Below are 13,894 nucleotides of genomic sequence, written 5' to 3'. Positions count from 1 at the left end.
TGCTGTCTCAGCTTTTAGGTGTGCTGGGCTCAATGGACTTCCCTTCCAGCACATTCACGTCCTCCCCGCGTTGTCTCCAGCTTGCTAAGCCTGTCTTAGGCCTGGCCTTTCCTGTTGGGCCTGATGGGTGCCTTGGTGCCCCTTCGTACCTGTAAGGTTTCAGCTGTGAGTACTGGGTTTGTGTGGCAAGGTTTTGGAGTGGGGGTCTGCAGGGGTGACTTCTGTGAGAAGGTGCCAGAAGCTTCCCCCATCTCTGATGGAGCCATTTCCAGCTGAGTCGGAGATGGACCCGCCGCTTGCCAATGCTGAGCCAATCAGCGATGGTGGTAGGGCCACTGTCCTAATTTATTAAAGAAGGGAAAAACGTGCCGTCAAAGGGCAGATGGAAGAGACAACAGAGAATGTGTGGGAGAAAAAATTGTGCAAGCTCCGTGGTCAGTAATGGAGGAGGACGAGGTGCTCCAGACGCCAGAGCAGGGATTCCCCTGCAGCCCCTGGTGAAGACCATGGTGAAGCAGGTTGTCTCCCTGAGTCCATGGAGGTCCATGGAGTCGCAGATATCCACGTGCTGCCCTTCGAGGACGTGATGCTGGAGCAGATGGTTGTGCCCAAAGGAGGCTGTGACTCCGTGGAGACGCGGCATTGAAGCAGACTCCTGGCAGGAGCTGTGATCCCGTGGGGCCCACGCTGGAGCAGTCCTTGTCTGAAGAGTGCACCCCGTGGAAAGGAGCCATGCTGGAGTGTGTTGAGGAGAACTTCAGCCTGTGGGAAAGAGCCACATGGAGAAGTTTGTGACGGACTGTCTCCCGTGGGTGGGACCCCAGGCTGGAGCAAGGGAAGACTGTGAGCAGGAAGCAGCAGCAAATGCAGCGCGTGATGAACTGACTGCCGCCTCCGTTCCTGCTTCCCTGGGACGCTCCGGGGTAGAACGTGGAGAACCTGGGAGTGAAGTTGAGCCTAGAAGAAGGGAGGGGTCAGGAAAAGGGGTTTTTTTTTAAGATTTATTTCCCATGATCCTACTCTGCCTCTTGATTGGCGGTTAATTAGGTTCATTTCCCCCATTCAGGTCCATTTTGCCCGTGACAGTAATTGGTGAGTGCCTTCCCTGTCCTTATCTCGACTCAGGAGCCTTTTGTCACATTTTTCTCCCCGCTGTCCATTTGAGGAGGGAAGTGACAGAGCGGCTTGGTGGGCACGTGCCATCCATCCAAGGTCAACCCAGCACAGAGCCCCGTCTCCACAGCAGAGCAGGGTCACAGGCTGGTTCCTGCCCCTGGCCCTCAGTGCCCCGTGCTGTGCCTCAGGGACCCCAGAGCGAGGAGGATGGTGACGTCACAGAGGGGGTTCTGTGTGACCTCACAGCAGAGGGGTGGTGGCTCGGGTGCCCTGCACAGGTGGTCCAGGGACCCTGCAGCAGGGAGGGTGGTGGTGCAGAGACCCTCTGCATGGGTCACTGTTGGACCCTGCAGCGAAGAAGGGAAGGTGGCCTGGGGATCCCCCCAACGGATCGGTTGGTGACCCCAGAGCAAGGTGAGACCGTGGCCTGGTGTCATGAAAAGACACGATGTTGTGTTGATAGAGGAGAGATGTGGGGGTTACCTCGAACCCTTTTCAATTTGACCAGCCTGCCGGTTTCCCAAGGAAGGCGAGACCTTTGTACCGACCAGCCTGCCACTCTCCGTTTAAGGAGAAGGTTGGTTTCCCCCAAGTCTTTGCGGTTTGGCCAACCTGTCAGGCTCATGCTGACAGTGCCTCGTCTCATTAGCTATTTTTATTCGGGTTTGACTTCTACGTTGAGCTTGAGTGGCTGTAGTCATCCATACCTTTGTTAGCATTGGTGTGAATTTTTCTCGCTTTGCTTTTAAAGGTGTAGAGTAGAACAAATTGAGAAGGCCTGCTCAGTCAGGGGTGGTCGCACCTCGGAGGCGGGTCGCACTTGGGATGGAGGTGTGTTTTGGTATTATCATGAGCCAAGCTCATCTCAAGGACACGATTTCACCACAATTCTTGGCTAAGCAACTGGTGTTCTTGGTTTATTGTTGGACAGTTGCAGTTCATCAGCTGCTGGACGGCCCCTTGGCCACCAGGTACCATCAAGTTCCCTTCCCGGCAGGGAGTGTCACAGAGTTTGGCCGCGGTGTCTCCACTCCACCCTCCGTTCTGTTCGTTCCGGTCGCCTTAGCGTGTGCCAAGGGAGGCAGGGAGTGTTGCCTATGGATCTGCTGCAGGGAGCACGCCAACCGCTTTTTATCCGGGAAGTAGCAACTCCGTTTTACCCTACAAGTTCTTCTCCAAGGGTGAACCTTAGAGGAACTGATTTCGCCCACTGTACCATACTTGGAGAAGTCTTGCTGCCTTGGAGCAGCACCTGCTGTCTGGAAGGGAGCTGATCGTCCTCCTGTCTTTGAGAAGGTCAGGAAAAAAGATTTGGGAAAGAAGCAGCTGGTGAGCCTGACCTCGCCCCTGGGAAATGTGCTGGATGAAATGGTGCAGCGCCATGAGGGAGCTGGAGAGACAGGAGAACGGGGCAGCGTGATGGTTTAGCCCGAGTTACCACAGAGTTCCTCGCTCACCCTCCCCCTCCCCAGCAGGAATGGGGGAGAGAATTGGGAAGAAAGGAAAACTTGTGGGTTGAGATGAAGGCAGTTTACTAAAACAGCAAAGGAAAACGACAATAGTAACAGAATATAAGGATATTAACATATACAAAATGAGCGATGTGTGTTTTGTCACCACCCGGTGTCCCAATGACCGATACAGCCCGTCCCCAGCAGCGACCACGGCAATGAAACTGAGCAGCAAGGAAAGGAGCGAAAGGGAGCCAGCCAGGCAGGGGGAACGTGCCAGCGAACGAGAGCGCGAGACGGATGCCAGGAAGGCAGATACCCGCCCTGGCCAGCCCCCGCTTCTATACTGAGCGTGACGTTCATGGCATGGAACGCTCTCTTTGGCCGGTTGGGTGAATTATTCTGTCTCTTTCTCCCAGCTTCCTGCACCTGCACATCAGCAAGACTTGGAAAGCAGGACGGTGTCCTTGGTCTCATTCACCACAACTGGTATCATCAGGGTGTTCGTCAACATTCTTCACACACCAAATCCAAAACGCAGCAGCTACTGTCAGGAACATTAACTCCATCCCTGCTGAATGACCTGGACATTGCTGGGTGAGAAATCGTACATTGGTCGTTGTGGATATTTTGTATATATTAATATCCTTGTATTCTGTAATTTTTGTAGTTTTCCTTTGCTATTTTAGTAAACTGTCTTTATCTCAACCCATGAGTTTTCCTTTCTTCCCAGTTTCTCTCCTGCATCCCACTGGCTAGGGGGAGGGTGAGTGGAGCCTGGAAAGCAGCTTTGCTGAGCACGACGTTGTGGTGCTGGTGGAGATCAAGCTGCCTTCCCAGGCAGCAGAGCACCCTCGGGACAAAAGACACCAAGAGTCTCCAGGGAAGAGCAGTGCCAGCAGGTTGGTGGAGGTGATCTGTCTCTTTTCAGTACTGGCAAGGACAATGGAGAAAGCTCCAAAGACGTGAGTGTGCTTGGAGAACAAATGAACCCTTTTCCAGTGGTAGAGTGGTCAAACAGTGAAATCAGTTGTGCAGAGACGTTTTGGAGTCTCCATCCTCGGAGATACCAAAAAGCTGAGAGGACATGGTCATGGACAGCCTGCTTGAGGTGACCCTGAGTGAGCAGGTTGGGTTGAACTGGATGCTCTGCAGAGGTTCCTTGTGCACTCAGTGATTCTGTTGGCAGTGATTCTGCTGCTGTGATGGGCAGAGAGTGCTTCTGGGGAAGAGACCTTGTCAAGTGCGTGCTGGCGTGGGTCACTTCCAGCAGAGATTTGGGTAGATGTGCACTAGCATGTCCAAGACTGCGTTTGGTTACGTGAAGGGCTTGTGTCCCACTCTGGAAGCTGCCCTGTGCTGCTCTGCGTTGTTGCTGGGGACACACTTCCTAAGCGAAGGCTTGTAGCCCTTTCCCACCCACCCCGAGGGGCTGTTGAGCCCTGGCTTTGTGCTGGGTGAGATGGGAAGAGCCTTGGGAGAAGAAAGGAAGAGGAGGCGTCTCAGGCTGGGATGCAGGAGAACTTTATTGAGGGGAAAAAAAGAGTGAAAAGGCAGGAGCACCAAGTGGAAGGGAGCCAGTCTGAGGTGCCAGTCAGGCGCCCATCAGTCGAGGTCCCTTGTGTGAGCTGGATGCTGCCAGAGCACCAGGATCTTCCTGCTCTGTGGTTGCAGTGGCACACTGGAGGACCCTGGAGATCTTTGGGTTGTCAGCAGGTGGATACAGAGGAGAATACCAGGAATACTAGAAGAGGAAATGCAAAAAATGAAGTGGAAGAAGAGGAGGAGACACATGGGCCATGTTTCCAGGCAATGCAGGCTGGTCCCCATCCGTGCTTCCTTTGCTTTGTGGCGTGAGAGAAGGAGCCATGGGTGGTGAGCCCATCGGCCAGCAACGGCCTGGAATTGCGTCTTCAATCCATGAGACGGCTTCCAGGGTGTGGGTGGTTGGAGTCAGGGGTGGTGTCAGGGCCCTTAGCAGGGGTAGCAGGCTCTTGTGCCACGGAACCAGCCCAGGCCTCCAAAGCCGTAGCCGTAGCCAGCGGCAGCGGAGGAGACGGGCACTCCCTGGTCGCTGAGGAGGTTGCCCACGGCAGCCGATGCGGAGGATCTGACGGCGGTGTTCTGGGGGAAGGAGCTGAGGATGGGTCCTGGCAGGGTGACCAGCACGGCGGGAGGCTGGATGAGGACACGGGAGTCCTGGCACTGCCTGACGCAGGGCTGGTTGCAGCTGTCGGCCAGCGGGGTGGGTGCGCAGGGGCGGCAGAGGTCGTAGCAGGCCATGTGTGTGGTGTGGAGGGGCCCTGGAAGAGAGGGTGTTGAGAAAGCGGAGGGGCGTGGGGGTGTTGGGGGCGGTGTTTGCGGAGGGCGAGGGAGTGGGGAGGCCTGGTGTGGGGCTGTGGGGAGCGTGGTGGTGGGGAGGGGTGAGGGCTGCTGGGGCTGGGGCAGAGCGTGCTGGCAGAGGCGGGGCAGGTGGGGCAGGAGAAGGAGGGGCAGGGGCTTGAGGCTCACCTTGTTGAGCGTGGAGGAGAAGGCGTCAGGAGAAGTGTGTGAGGGAGAGAGGCGCTGGGCCGACTTTTATGCTGCTCCCCAAGGGGCGGGACAGCGTTGGAGCATGGCGGCAGTTTGTCGGAAGCACCTACTGCATGGCACCGCCTGACAAGTAATGACCCGTGGTGTGTTTTTCTTGCTGCAATGATCCCTTTTTATGTTCTGTTGAGTACGTGTCCATCCGACCCTGGTGGCAGCTTTTAAGTGAGAATATAAAATGCCAAAATCTGGATGTTTATAGCATGTGTCAGACTGGGCAGAAGATGGGCCAAAGCACAGGGGAGGTGGGCTGTCATCAGAGGTGTCATCCCATGGCACTTGTGTGGTTTGGTTTCCCAGTGCGTTGTGAAGAGGGGACCCCATTTCCTTGCAGTCCTAGCAGGCTGCTGTGGGCTTTGCATGTGTGCCAGGCGTGAGGCTTTCCCCCTTCCATCACCTTCTATCTCTCTCTGGCTTGCAGCCATCTTGCTAGTCATGTCTTTGGGCCTGGCCTTTCCCGTTGGATGTGCTCTGTGCGTGTCTTGGTGCACCTTTGTCTTGTAAGGTGCCTCCTTGGTGCCTTCTCCGGGAGTGGCAATGCAAACAAGGAGAAGAGGGTTGTTTTCAGAGCAGGACGTTGTCCTGGCAGCCCTGGTTGAGATCTCACAATCCTTGTGCAGCCGGGAGCCCTCTCCTGCTCCGCCATGTCTGGTGTTGACCCCTCCGTAGTGCTCCCTTTAGCTGAAGCCATGATGTTTGCAGCCTGGGCCGTGGTGTAACAAGTGTTAGATGTGGGTCGCCTCACGCGGTCAGGTGAGTTTTTGAAGGGCCCATGTGTGTAGCCAGAGCTTGGTGAGCCAGGGCCTCTGGGGTCTTTACTTGGAGTGAGTGCCAAGGGGTGAGGTCACTTCTCTGCAAAGGATAAAAGAGATTTGGAGATGGCAGAGGGGAGTTGGGGGCAAGCATTTGGCACGGGAATGTAGAGCTGAGGCCCCTGCGGTGGTGGAGCTGAGCAGTTGTGTGAACAGTCAGGTCCCCTTGCCCCCTCCCCACCACCCCACTCTGTCGCTCCCCCTCTTCTGCCATACAGGGGGGAGGAAAACACACCAAAGGCTCCTGAGTTGAGATAAGGTGGGGGAGATCACGCCTCAATTAGTCATGGGAAAAACAGACTGCACTCAGGGAAATTAATCTAATTTATTGCCAATCAAAATTAGAGTAGGATAATGAGAAATAAAAACAAATCTTAACATGTCCTGCCCCTGAGCGGTCCAGGGTGATGGGGAATAGGGGTTGCGGTCAGTACGTCGCACATTTTCTCTGCCGATCTTTCCTCCTCCCATTCTTACCCTGCTCCAGCGTGGGGTCCCTCCCAAGGGAGACAGTCCTTCACAAAATTCTCCAATGTGGCTCCTTCCGCAGGCTGCATTTCTTCACCACCTGCTCCGGCATGGGTCCTTTGACAGGGTGCAGGCCTTCAGGAGTGAACTGCTCCAGTGTGGGTTCCTTGCAGGGTCACAGATCCTGCTACAAAACCTGCTCCAGCACGGGCTCCTCTCCACAGGGTCACAGGTCCTCCTGGGAGCCTGCTGTAGCGGGGGTTCCTCTCCACAGGGTCACAGCCTCCTTTGCGCACATCCACCTGCCCAGCGTGGAGTCCTCCATGGGCTGCACTTGGATCTCTGCTCCACTGTGGACCTCCAGGGACTGCAGGGGGACAACGTGTTTCATGGTCCTCACCACGGGCTGCAGGGGAATCTCTGCTTTGGTGCCTGGAGCACCTCCTGCCCCTCCTTCTTCAAAGACCTTGACAGAGTTCTCTCTCTCACATATTCTCACTCCTATCTTCTGGTTGCTGTTGTGCAGCAGGTTTTTCCCCTTCTTAAGTACGTTATCACATAAATTAATACGTAGATGTTGCTGATCATCTGCGTTTTGGCCCATGGTGGGTCCGTCTTTCAGGCAGCAGCAACTGACTCTATCTGACACGGGGAAAGCTGCTGGTATCTCCCCAAAGAAAGCAACCCTGCAGTCCCCTCCCTACCCAAGCCTTCCATTCTTCGTTTTTTCTCCCAAGGCTCTTCCAACTTCACTCAGCAGAACAGGCCATGGGGAGTTGTGGAAAGGGGCCACAAGATCTCTCTTAGGAAGTATGACCCCAGCAACACCACGCACTGGCAGCTGGTGAGCTTCCAGCCCGTTACACATCATTGGTCTCACGGCTGAGTCCTGGGTTACACCACTTGAGACCAGCCTCCAGCTGGACTTTGGCCCACTCATCACAAAGCTCTGCGCCCAGTCCTTTATCCTCTTCGCAGTCCACCTCACTTGCCGCTTACACAACAGGTGCTTTGTCAGATTCTTTATGTGCATGCAATGAGGGGAAAGCAGCACAGGTGGTACAAGAAAGGTAAGCACCAGGCAAAGCTCTCTGCTCATCCAGAAAGCTAGTCACTTGAACGCAGAAGACACAGAGGTCAATCAAGCACAAATTCCTCTTGGTCAAACCATGCTGATGACATGTCATCAGCTTCTTGGCCTTTGTGGGTTTGACATTGCCTTCCAGGAGGATTTTCTCGATCCTTAGCTGGAAACAACATCAGGCTCAGCAGTCTCTAGTTTCCCAGATCTTCCTTCCTGACCTTATTGAAGATAGGAGGGGTAGGAGCTCTCTTCCAGTCTTCAAGAACTTCTGCGAGGCTCAATTACCTTGTAAAGGTCATGATGAGTGGCCACCCAAGGCCATCAGCCTGCCATTCATCAATCCTTGAGCATGCAGACGCCACGACCAGGGCCTCGGCCTTGCGGCCCGGTGCTGCACGCTCACCTCCAATGGCCTCTGCCATCTCCAAATCCTTTTCCCACTGCAGGGAAGTGGCCACAGCCCTCAACACTCATCACAAGTAAAGAACTGAATGACCCTGCTCATCTACCTCCCCTACGTGCCACTCCTAGTCCCACTCTGCATCTTGCCACACTCAAGAGTTGTCCTGTCCTTGCGAGGGTGATCCACATCAAGCACTGCATCTCACCAGACCAAGGCTGCAGACGTGTCGGCCCCAGCTCAGGGCAGCGCTACGGAGGGGCCAACACCAGCCCTGGGGAGCATGGCGGGGCTCCTGATGGCACAGCGCGTGTGAGCTCTGAACCAACGCTGCCAGGACAACGTCCTGCTCTCCCACACAGCGCTCCTCGGCCTGACCGCACTGTTACCTCCAGGGAGGGCACCAAGGGGCCACAGCCCCAAACAGGCGGCCTCCTTTCTCCCAGCTACAACCTTACGAGCAAGAGCGGCACCACGACACCCACAGAGCACACCCAACAGGGAAGGCCAGGCCTAAAGACAGGCTTAGCGAGCTGGGAGCAAGGCGCAGAGTGACCGAACGTGATGGAAGGGGGAGCCTGTCCTCACGCGTGGCACACCTCCAGAGCCCAGACCAGCTGCCAGGGCTGCCAGGAACTGGGGCCCCAGCGTCACAACACACCCGCAAACCACAACACACCAGTGACAGAGGATGACCTCACTGACGACACGCCGCCTCTTCCACCTCTTGGTGGCGTCTCCTGCCCGCCCGGACACGAACCATCAACACCAGGACTCCGGCTTCTCATTCGCTCACTTCAAAGCTGCCGCCAGGGTCAGATGGACACGTACCCAACAGGAGGACACGAAAATGAGAATTGTGGCACGGGAAACACCCCTGGCCTCATTGCTGGCGCGGCTGTGGCACCACGCAAGGACGCCTTGCTGAAAAATGCCGCCATGCTCCAACGCTGTCCCGCCCCTTGGGGAGCAGCATAAAAGCCGGCCCAGCGCCTCTCTCCCTCACACACTTCTCCTGACGCCTTCTCCTCCACGCTCAACAAGGTGAGCCTCAAGCCCCTGCCCCTCCTTCTCCTGCCCCACCTGCCCCGGCTCTGCCAGCACGCTCTGCCCCAGCCCCAGCAGCCCTCACCCCTCCCCACCACCACGCTCCCCACAGCCCCACACCAGGCCTCCCCACTCCCTCGCCCTCCGCAAACACCGCCCCCAACACCCCCACGCCCCTCCGCTTTCTCAACACCCTCTCTTCCAGGGCTCCTCCACACCACACACATGGCCTGCTACGACCTCTGCCGCCCCTGCGCACCCACCCCGCTGGCCGACAGCTGCAACCAGCCCTGCGTCAGGCAGTGCCAGGACTCCCGCGTCCTCATCCAGCCTCCCGCCGTGCTGGTCACCCTGCCAGGACCCATCCTCAGCTCCTTCCCCCAGAACACCGCCGTCGGATCCTCCGCATCGGCTGCCGTGGGCAACGTCCTCAGCGACCAGGGAGTGCCCGTCTCCTCCGCTGCCGCTGGCTACGGCTACGGCTTTGGAGGCCTGGGCTGCTTCCGCGGCACAAGAGCCTGCTACCCCTGCTAAGGGCCCTGACACCACCCCTGACTCCAACCACCCACACCCTGGAAGCCATCTCATGGATTGAAGACGCAATTCCAGGCTGTTGCTGGCCCATGGGCTCTCCATCCATGGCTCCTTCTCTCACGCCACAAAGCAAAGGAATCACGGAAGGGGCCCAGCCTGCATTGCCTGGAAACATGGCCCATGTCTCTCCTTCTCTTCTTCCACTTCATTTTTAACATTGCCTCTTCTAGTATTCCTGGTATGCTCTGCTGTATCCACCTGCTGACAAGCCAAAGATCTCCAGGGTCCTCCAGTGTGCCACTGCAACCACAGAGCAGGAAGATCCTGGTGCTCTGGCAGCATCCAGCTCACACAAGGGACCTCGACTGATGGGCGCCTGACTGGCACCTCAGACTGGCTCCCTTCCACTTGGTGCTCCTGCCTTTTCACTCTTTTTTCCCCTCAATAAAGTTCTCCTGCATCCCAGACTGAGACGCCTCCTCTTCCTTTCTTCTCCCAAGGCTCTTCCCATCTCACCCAGCACAAAGCCAGGGCTCAACAGCCCATTGGGGTGGGTGGGAAAGGGCTACAAGCCTTCACTTAGGAAGTGTGTCCCCAGCAACAACAACAGAGAGCAGCACAGGGCAGCTTCCAGAATGGGACACAAGCCCTTCACGTAACCAAACGCAGTCTTGGACATGCTAGTGCACATCTACCCAAATCTCTCCTGGAAGCGACCCACGCCAGCACGCACTTGACAAGGTCTCTTCCCCAGAACGACTCTCTGCCCATCACAGCAGCAGAATCACTGCCAACAGAATCACTCAGTGCACAAGGAACCTCTGCAGAGCATCCAGTTCAACCCAACCTGCTCACTCAGGGTCACCTCAAGCAGGCTGTCCACAAACATGTCCTTTCAGCTTTTTGGTATCTCCGAGGATGGAGACTCCCACATCTCTCTGCTTCCACTGTTTGACCACTCTACCACTGAAAAAGGGTTCATTTGTTCTTGAAACACAGGGCACGTTTTTGGAGCTTTCTCCATTCTCCTTGCCAGTGCTGAAGAGTGACAGACACATCACCTTCCCCACCCTGCTGGCAACGCTCCTCCATATTAGGCCCTGGAGTCTCTTGCCCACAAGGAGCCACTGCCCACAAGGGGAGGAAGCGTCAAAGGCTTTAGTAAAACTTCGAGGCAAGCACCAGCCACAGCTCTCTCCTTGTCCACAAAGCCAGTCACTCCAATGCAGAGGACACTGAGGTTGGTCAAGGGTGGTTTCCCTTCCATAAATTCACTCCGACGACTCCCGATCTACTTCATCTTTCCTGGGCTTGGCAGTGCTGTCTTGGATGATTTCCTCCACCACATTTCTCCAAAACAAGGTCAGGTTCGGCTGCTTCTGGCCTACCGGATCTTGTTTCCAGCTCTTCTTCAAGATGGGAGGACTATGAGTCCTCTTCCAGACACCAGGAACTGCTCCCAGGCACCGTGGTCTTTCCAAGCTCTTGGAGAGTGGCCTCCTAAGGACTTGAGCGAGCTCCCTCAGCATTTGTGGCTAGGACCAGTCAGGCCCCATGGACTTGCTTACATCAAACCAAAAGCACTCCTTCCCACCACCCTTCATCTTCCTCACCAACAAGCTCTGCTCAACTGACAAAAAGTCTCCAGAACACTCACCTCAACTGGGGCAAGCCCTGCCGTTCATCAACCCTTGGCCATGCATCCACCACCACCAGAACCTCGGCTCTGCAGCCGCGTGCTGCATGCTCCCCTCTAGTGAGCTCAGCGATCTCCAAAGGCTCTTTCTCTCTGCCAAACAACGCGCAGAGAAGTGGCCTCACCCCTCAGCACGCACTCCAACTAAAGACCCCAAAGGCCCTGCCTCACCAACCTCCCCTGCCTGCTGCTCCCGCTCCCCCTCTCCCTCTCCCCACACTCACGGGCTCTCCAGAAACTCCCCTGTCCTTGCAGGGCGCCCCAATCACAGAATCATTCAGGTTGCAGAAGACCCATAACAGCATGGAGTCCATCTGTAAACGCATCATGGCCAAGTCCACCACTAAACCATGTCCCTAAGGCCATGTCTGTATGACTCTTAAATATGGCCCTGGACGGTGACTCAAACACTTCCCTGAGGGCCCTGTTCCAATGCTTCACAGCGCATTCGGTGAACAGTTTTGTCCTAACATCCAATCTAAACCTTCCCTGGCTCAGCTTGAGAGTGTTAACTCTTGTCATAGCATCATAGGATGCTAGAACAGTTTGGGTTGGAAGGGACCTTCAAAGCCCACCTAGTCAAACGCCATGGAAAGGAGCAGGGACATCTCCAACCACATCAGGTTGCTCACAGCCCCGGCCAACCTGGCCTGGAATGTTTCCAGGGATGGGGCATCCACCACCTCTCTGGGCAACCTGGGACAGTGACCCACCACCCTCAGTGCAAGAAATTTCTTCCTAATATCTGATCCGAATCTGCCTCCCTCTATTTTGAAACCATCACCCCTCGTCCTGTCCCAGCAGGCCCTGCTGAAGAGTCTCTCCCCACCTTTCCTGCAGCCCCCTTTGGGCACTGGGAGCCGCTCTCAGCTCTCCCCGGAGCCTCCTCTTCTCCAGGCTCAACAGCCCCAGCTCTCTCAGCCTGGCCTCACAGCAGAGCTGCTCCAGTCCTCTCAGCATCTGCGTGGCCTCCTCTGCACCCTCTCCAACTGCTCCACGTCCTTCTGATGTCGGGGGCTCCAGAGCTGGACCCAGTGCTGCAGGTGGGGTGTAACAAGAGTGCAGCAGAGGGGCAGAATCCTCTCCATCAACCTGCTGGCCACAGTTTTGATGCAGCCCAGGATGTGGTTGGCTGTCTGGCCTCCAAGTGCACATTGCTGGCTCATGTTGAGCTTCTCATCCACCATTACTCACAAGTCCTTGTCCTCAGCGCTGCCCTGAGTTCTTGCCTGGTCCGGATTTGTGCCTGAGATTGCCCCAACCCATATGCTGGACCTTGCACTTGGCCTGGTTAAACTTCATGAGCTTTTCATGCACCAAACTCTCCAGCCTGTCAAGGTCCAATCACTTCTTATTACATAGAACACACTGACACCCGTGTCATTCCAATGTCCATTCAGGTAACTGTAGAGAGGTGGTCTCCTCCGCCTCCTTTTCTCCAGCCTAAACACCCTCAGCTCCACAACCGCTCCTCACAAGTCTTGTTCTCTAGAGCCTTCAGAAGCTTTGTTGCTCTTAATTGGACACGTCACACCAGAGCCCAAGCTGCAAATGTGCCGGCCTCAGCTAAGGGGAGCTCTAGGGAGGGGCTACAGCAGCCTCTGGGGAGCAGGGTCCCCTCCTGACCTCACAGAACGGCCTCCTCGCACAGCGTGCCTTCCTTCCGCACCCACAAACCACACCACTCAAGGGCCACCGGATGACTGGGCCCCAGCGTCACAACACACCCGTAAACCACAACACACCAGTGACAGAGGATGACCTCACTGACGACACGCCGCCTCTTCCACCTCTTGGTGGCGTCTCCTGCCCGCCCGGACCCGAACCATCAACACCAGGACTCCGGCTTCTCACACGCTCACTTAAAAGCCTTCGCCAGGGTCGGATGGACACGTACCGAACAGGAGCACACGAAAATGAGAATTGTGGCACGGGAAACACCCCTGGCCTCATTGCTGGCGTGGCTGTGGCACCACGCAAGGACGCCTTGCTGAAAAATGCCGTCATGCTCCAACGCTGTCCCGCCCCTTGGGGAGCAGCATAAAAGCCGGCCCAGCGCCTCTCTCCCTCACACACTTCTCCTGACGCCTTCTCCTCCACGCTCAACAAGGTGAGCCTCAAGCCCCTGCCCCTCCTTCTCCTGCCCCACCTGCCCCGCCTCTGCCAGCACGCTCTGCCCCAGCCCCAGCAGCCCTCACCCCTCCCCACCACCACGCTCCCCACAGCCCCACACCAGGCCTCCCCACTCCCTCGCCCTCCGCAAACACCGCCCCCAACACCCCCACGCCCCTCCGCTTTCTCAACACCCTCTCTTCCAGGGCCCCTCCACACCACACACATGGCCTGCTACGACCTCTGCCGCCCCTGCGCGCCCACCCCGCTGGCCGACAGCTGCAACCAGCCCTGCGTCAGGCAGTGCCAGGACTCCCGCGTCCTCATCCAGCCTCCCGCCGTGCTGGTCACCCTGCCAGGACCCATCCTCAGCTCCTTCCCCCAGAACACCGCCGTCGGATCCTCCGCATCGGCTGCCGTGGGCAACGTCCTCAGCGACCAGGGAGTGCCCGTCTCCTCCGCTGCCGCTGGCTACGGCTACGGCTTTGGAGGCCTGGGCTGCTTCCGCGGCACAAGAGCCTGCTACCCCTGCTAAGGGCCCTCGCCAGTACAGCAACCACCTACACCTTACAAGCCACAGCATGG

General features: G+C 56.8%; 3 protein-coding genes across 3 annotated transcripts; 2 read left to right on the top strand and 1 right to left on the bottom strand.

Annotated features, from left to right (window-relative positions):
* Positions 1-4,541: 4,541 nt before the first annotated feature.
* LOC147601886 (feather keratin 4-like) lies at positions 4,542-4,850 on the bottom strand. The gene has a single exon (XM_086742709.1). The coding sequence runs from the start codon at positions 4,848-4,850 to the stop codon at positions 4,542-4,544; it is 309 nt and encodes a 102-aa protein (XP_086598835.1).
* Positions 4,851-9,192: 4,342 nt separating this feature from the next.
* LOC147601885 (feather keratin 4-like) lies at positions 9,193-9,501 on the top strand. Its single transcript, XM_086742708.1, has one exon. The coding sequence runs from the start codon at positions 9,193-9,195 to the stop codon at positions 9,499-9,501; it is 309 nt and encodes a 102-aa protein (XP_086598834.1).
* A 4,034-nt stretch (positions 9,502-13,535) lies between these two features.
* On the top strand, positions 13,536-13,844 carry LOC147601884 (feather keratin 4-like). Its single transcript, XM_086742707.1, has one exon. The coding sequence runs from the start codon at positions 13,536-13,538 to the stop codon at positions 13,842-13,844; it is 309 nt and encodes a 102-aa protein (XP_086598833.1).
* The last annotated feature ends 50 nt before the right edge of the window (positions 13,845-13,894 follow it).

The sequence above is a fragment of the Chlamydotis macqueenii genome, chromosome 2 (assembly GCF_036417535.1).
Source record: "Chlamydotis macqueenii isolate bChlMac1 chromosome 2, bChlMac1.mat, whole genome shotgun sequence".
NCBI classification, from domain to species: domain Eukaryota; kingdom Metazoa; phylum Chordata; class Aves; order Otidiformes; family Otididae; genus Chlamydotis; species Chlamydotis macqueenii.
This window is presented reverse-complemented; position numbering and strand designations above follow the sequence as displayed.

What these genes read in the sequence shown, in the direction of transcription:
- LOC147601886 (XM_086742709.1), bottom strand. Translation starts at nt 4,850, where the DNA reads ATGGCCTGCTACGACCTCTGCCGCCCCTGCGCACCCACCCCGCTGGCC.
- LOC147601885 (XM_086742708.1), top strand. Translation starts at nt 9,193, where the DNA reads ATGGCCTGCTACGACCTCTGCCGCCCCTGCGCACCCACCCCGCTGGCC.
- LOC147601884 (XM_086742707.1), top strand. Translation starts at nt 13,536, where the DNA reads ATGGCCTGCTACGACCTCTGCCGCCCCTGCGCGCCCACCCCGCTGGCC.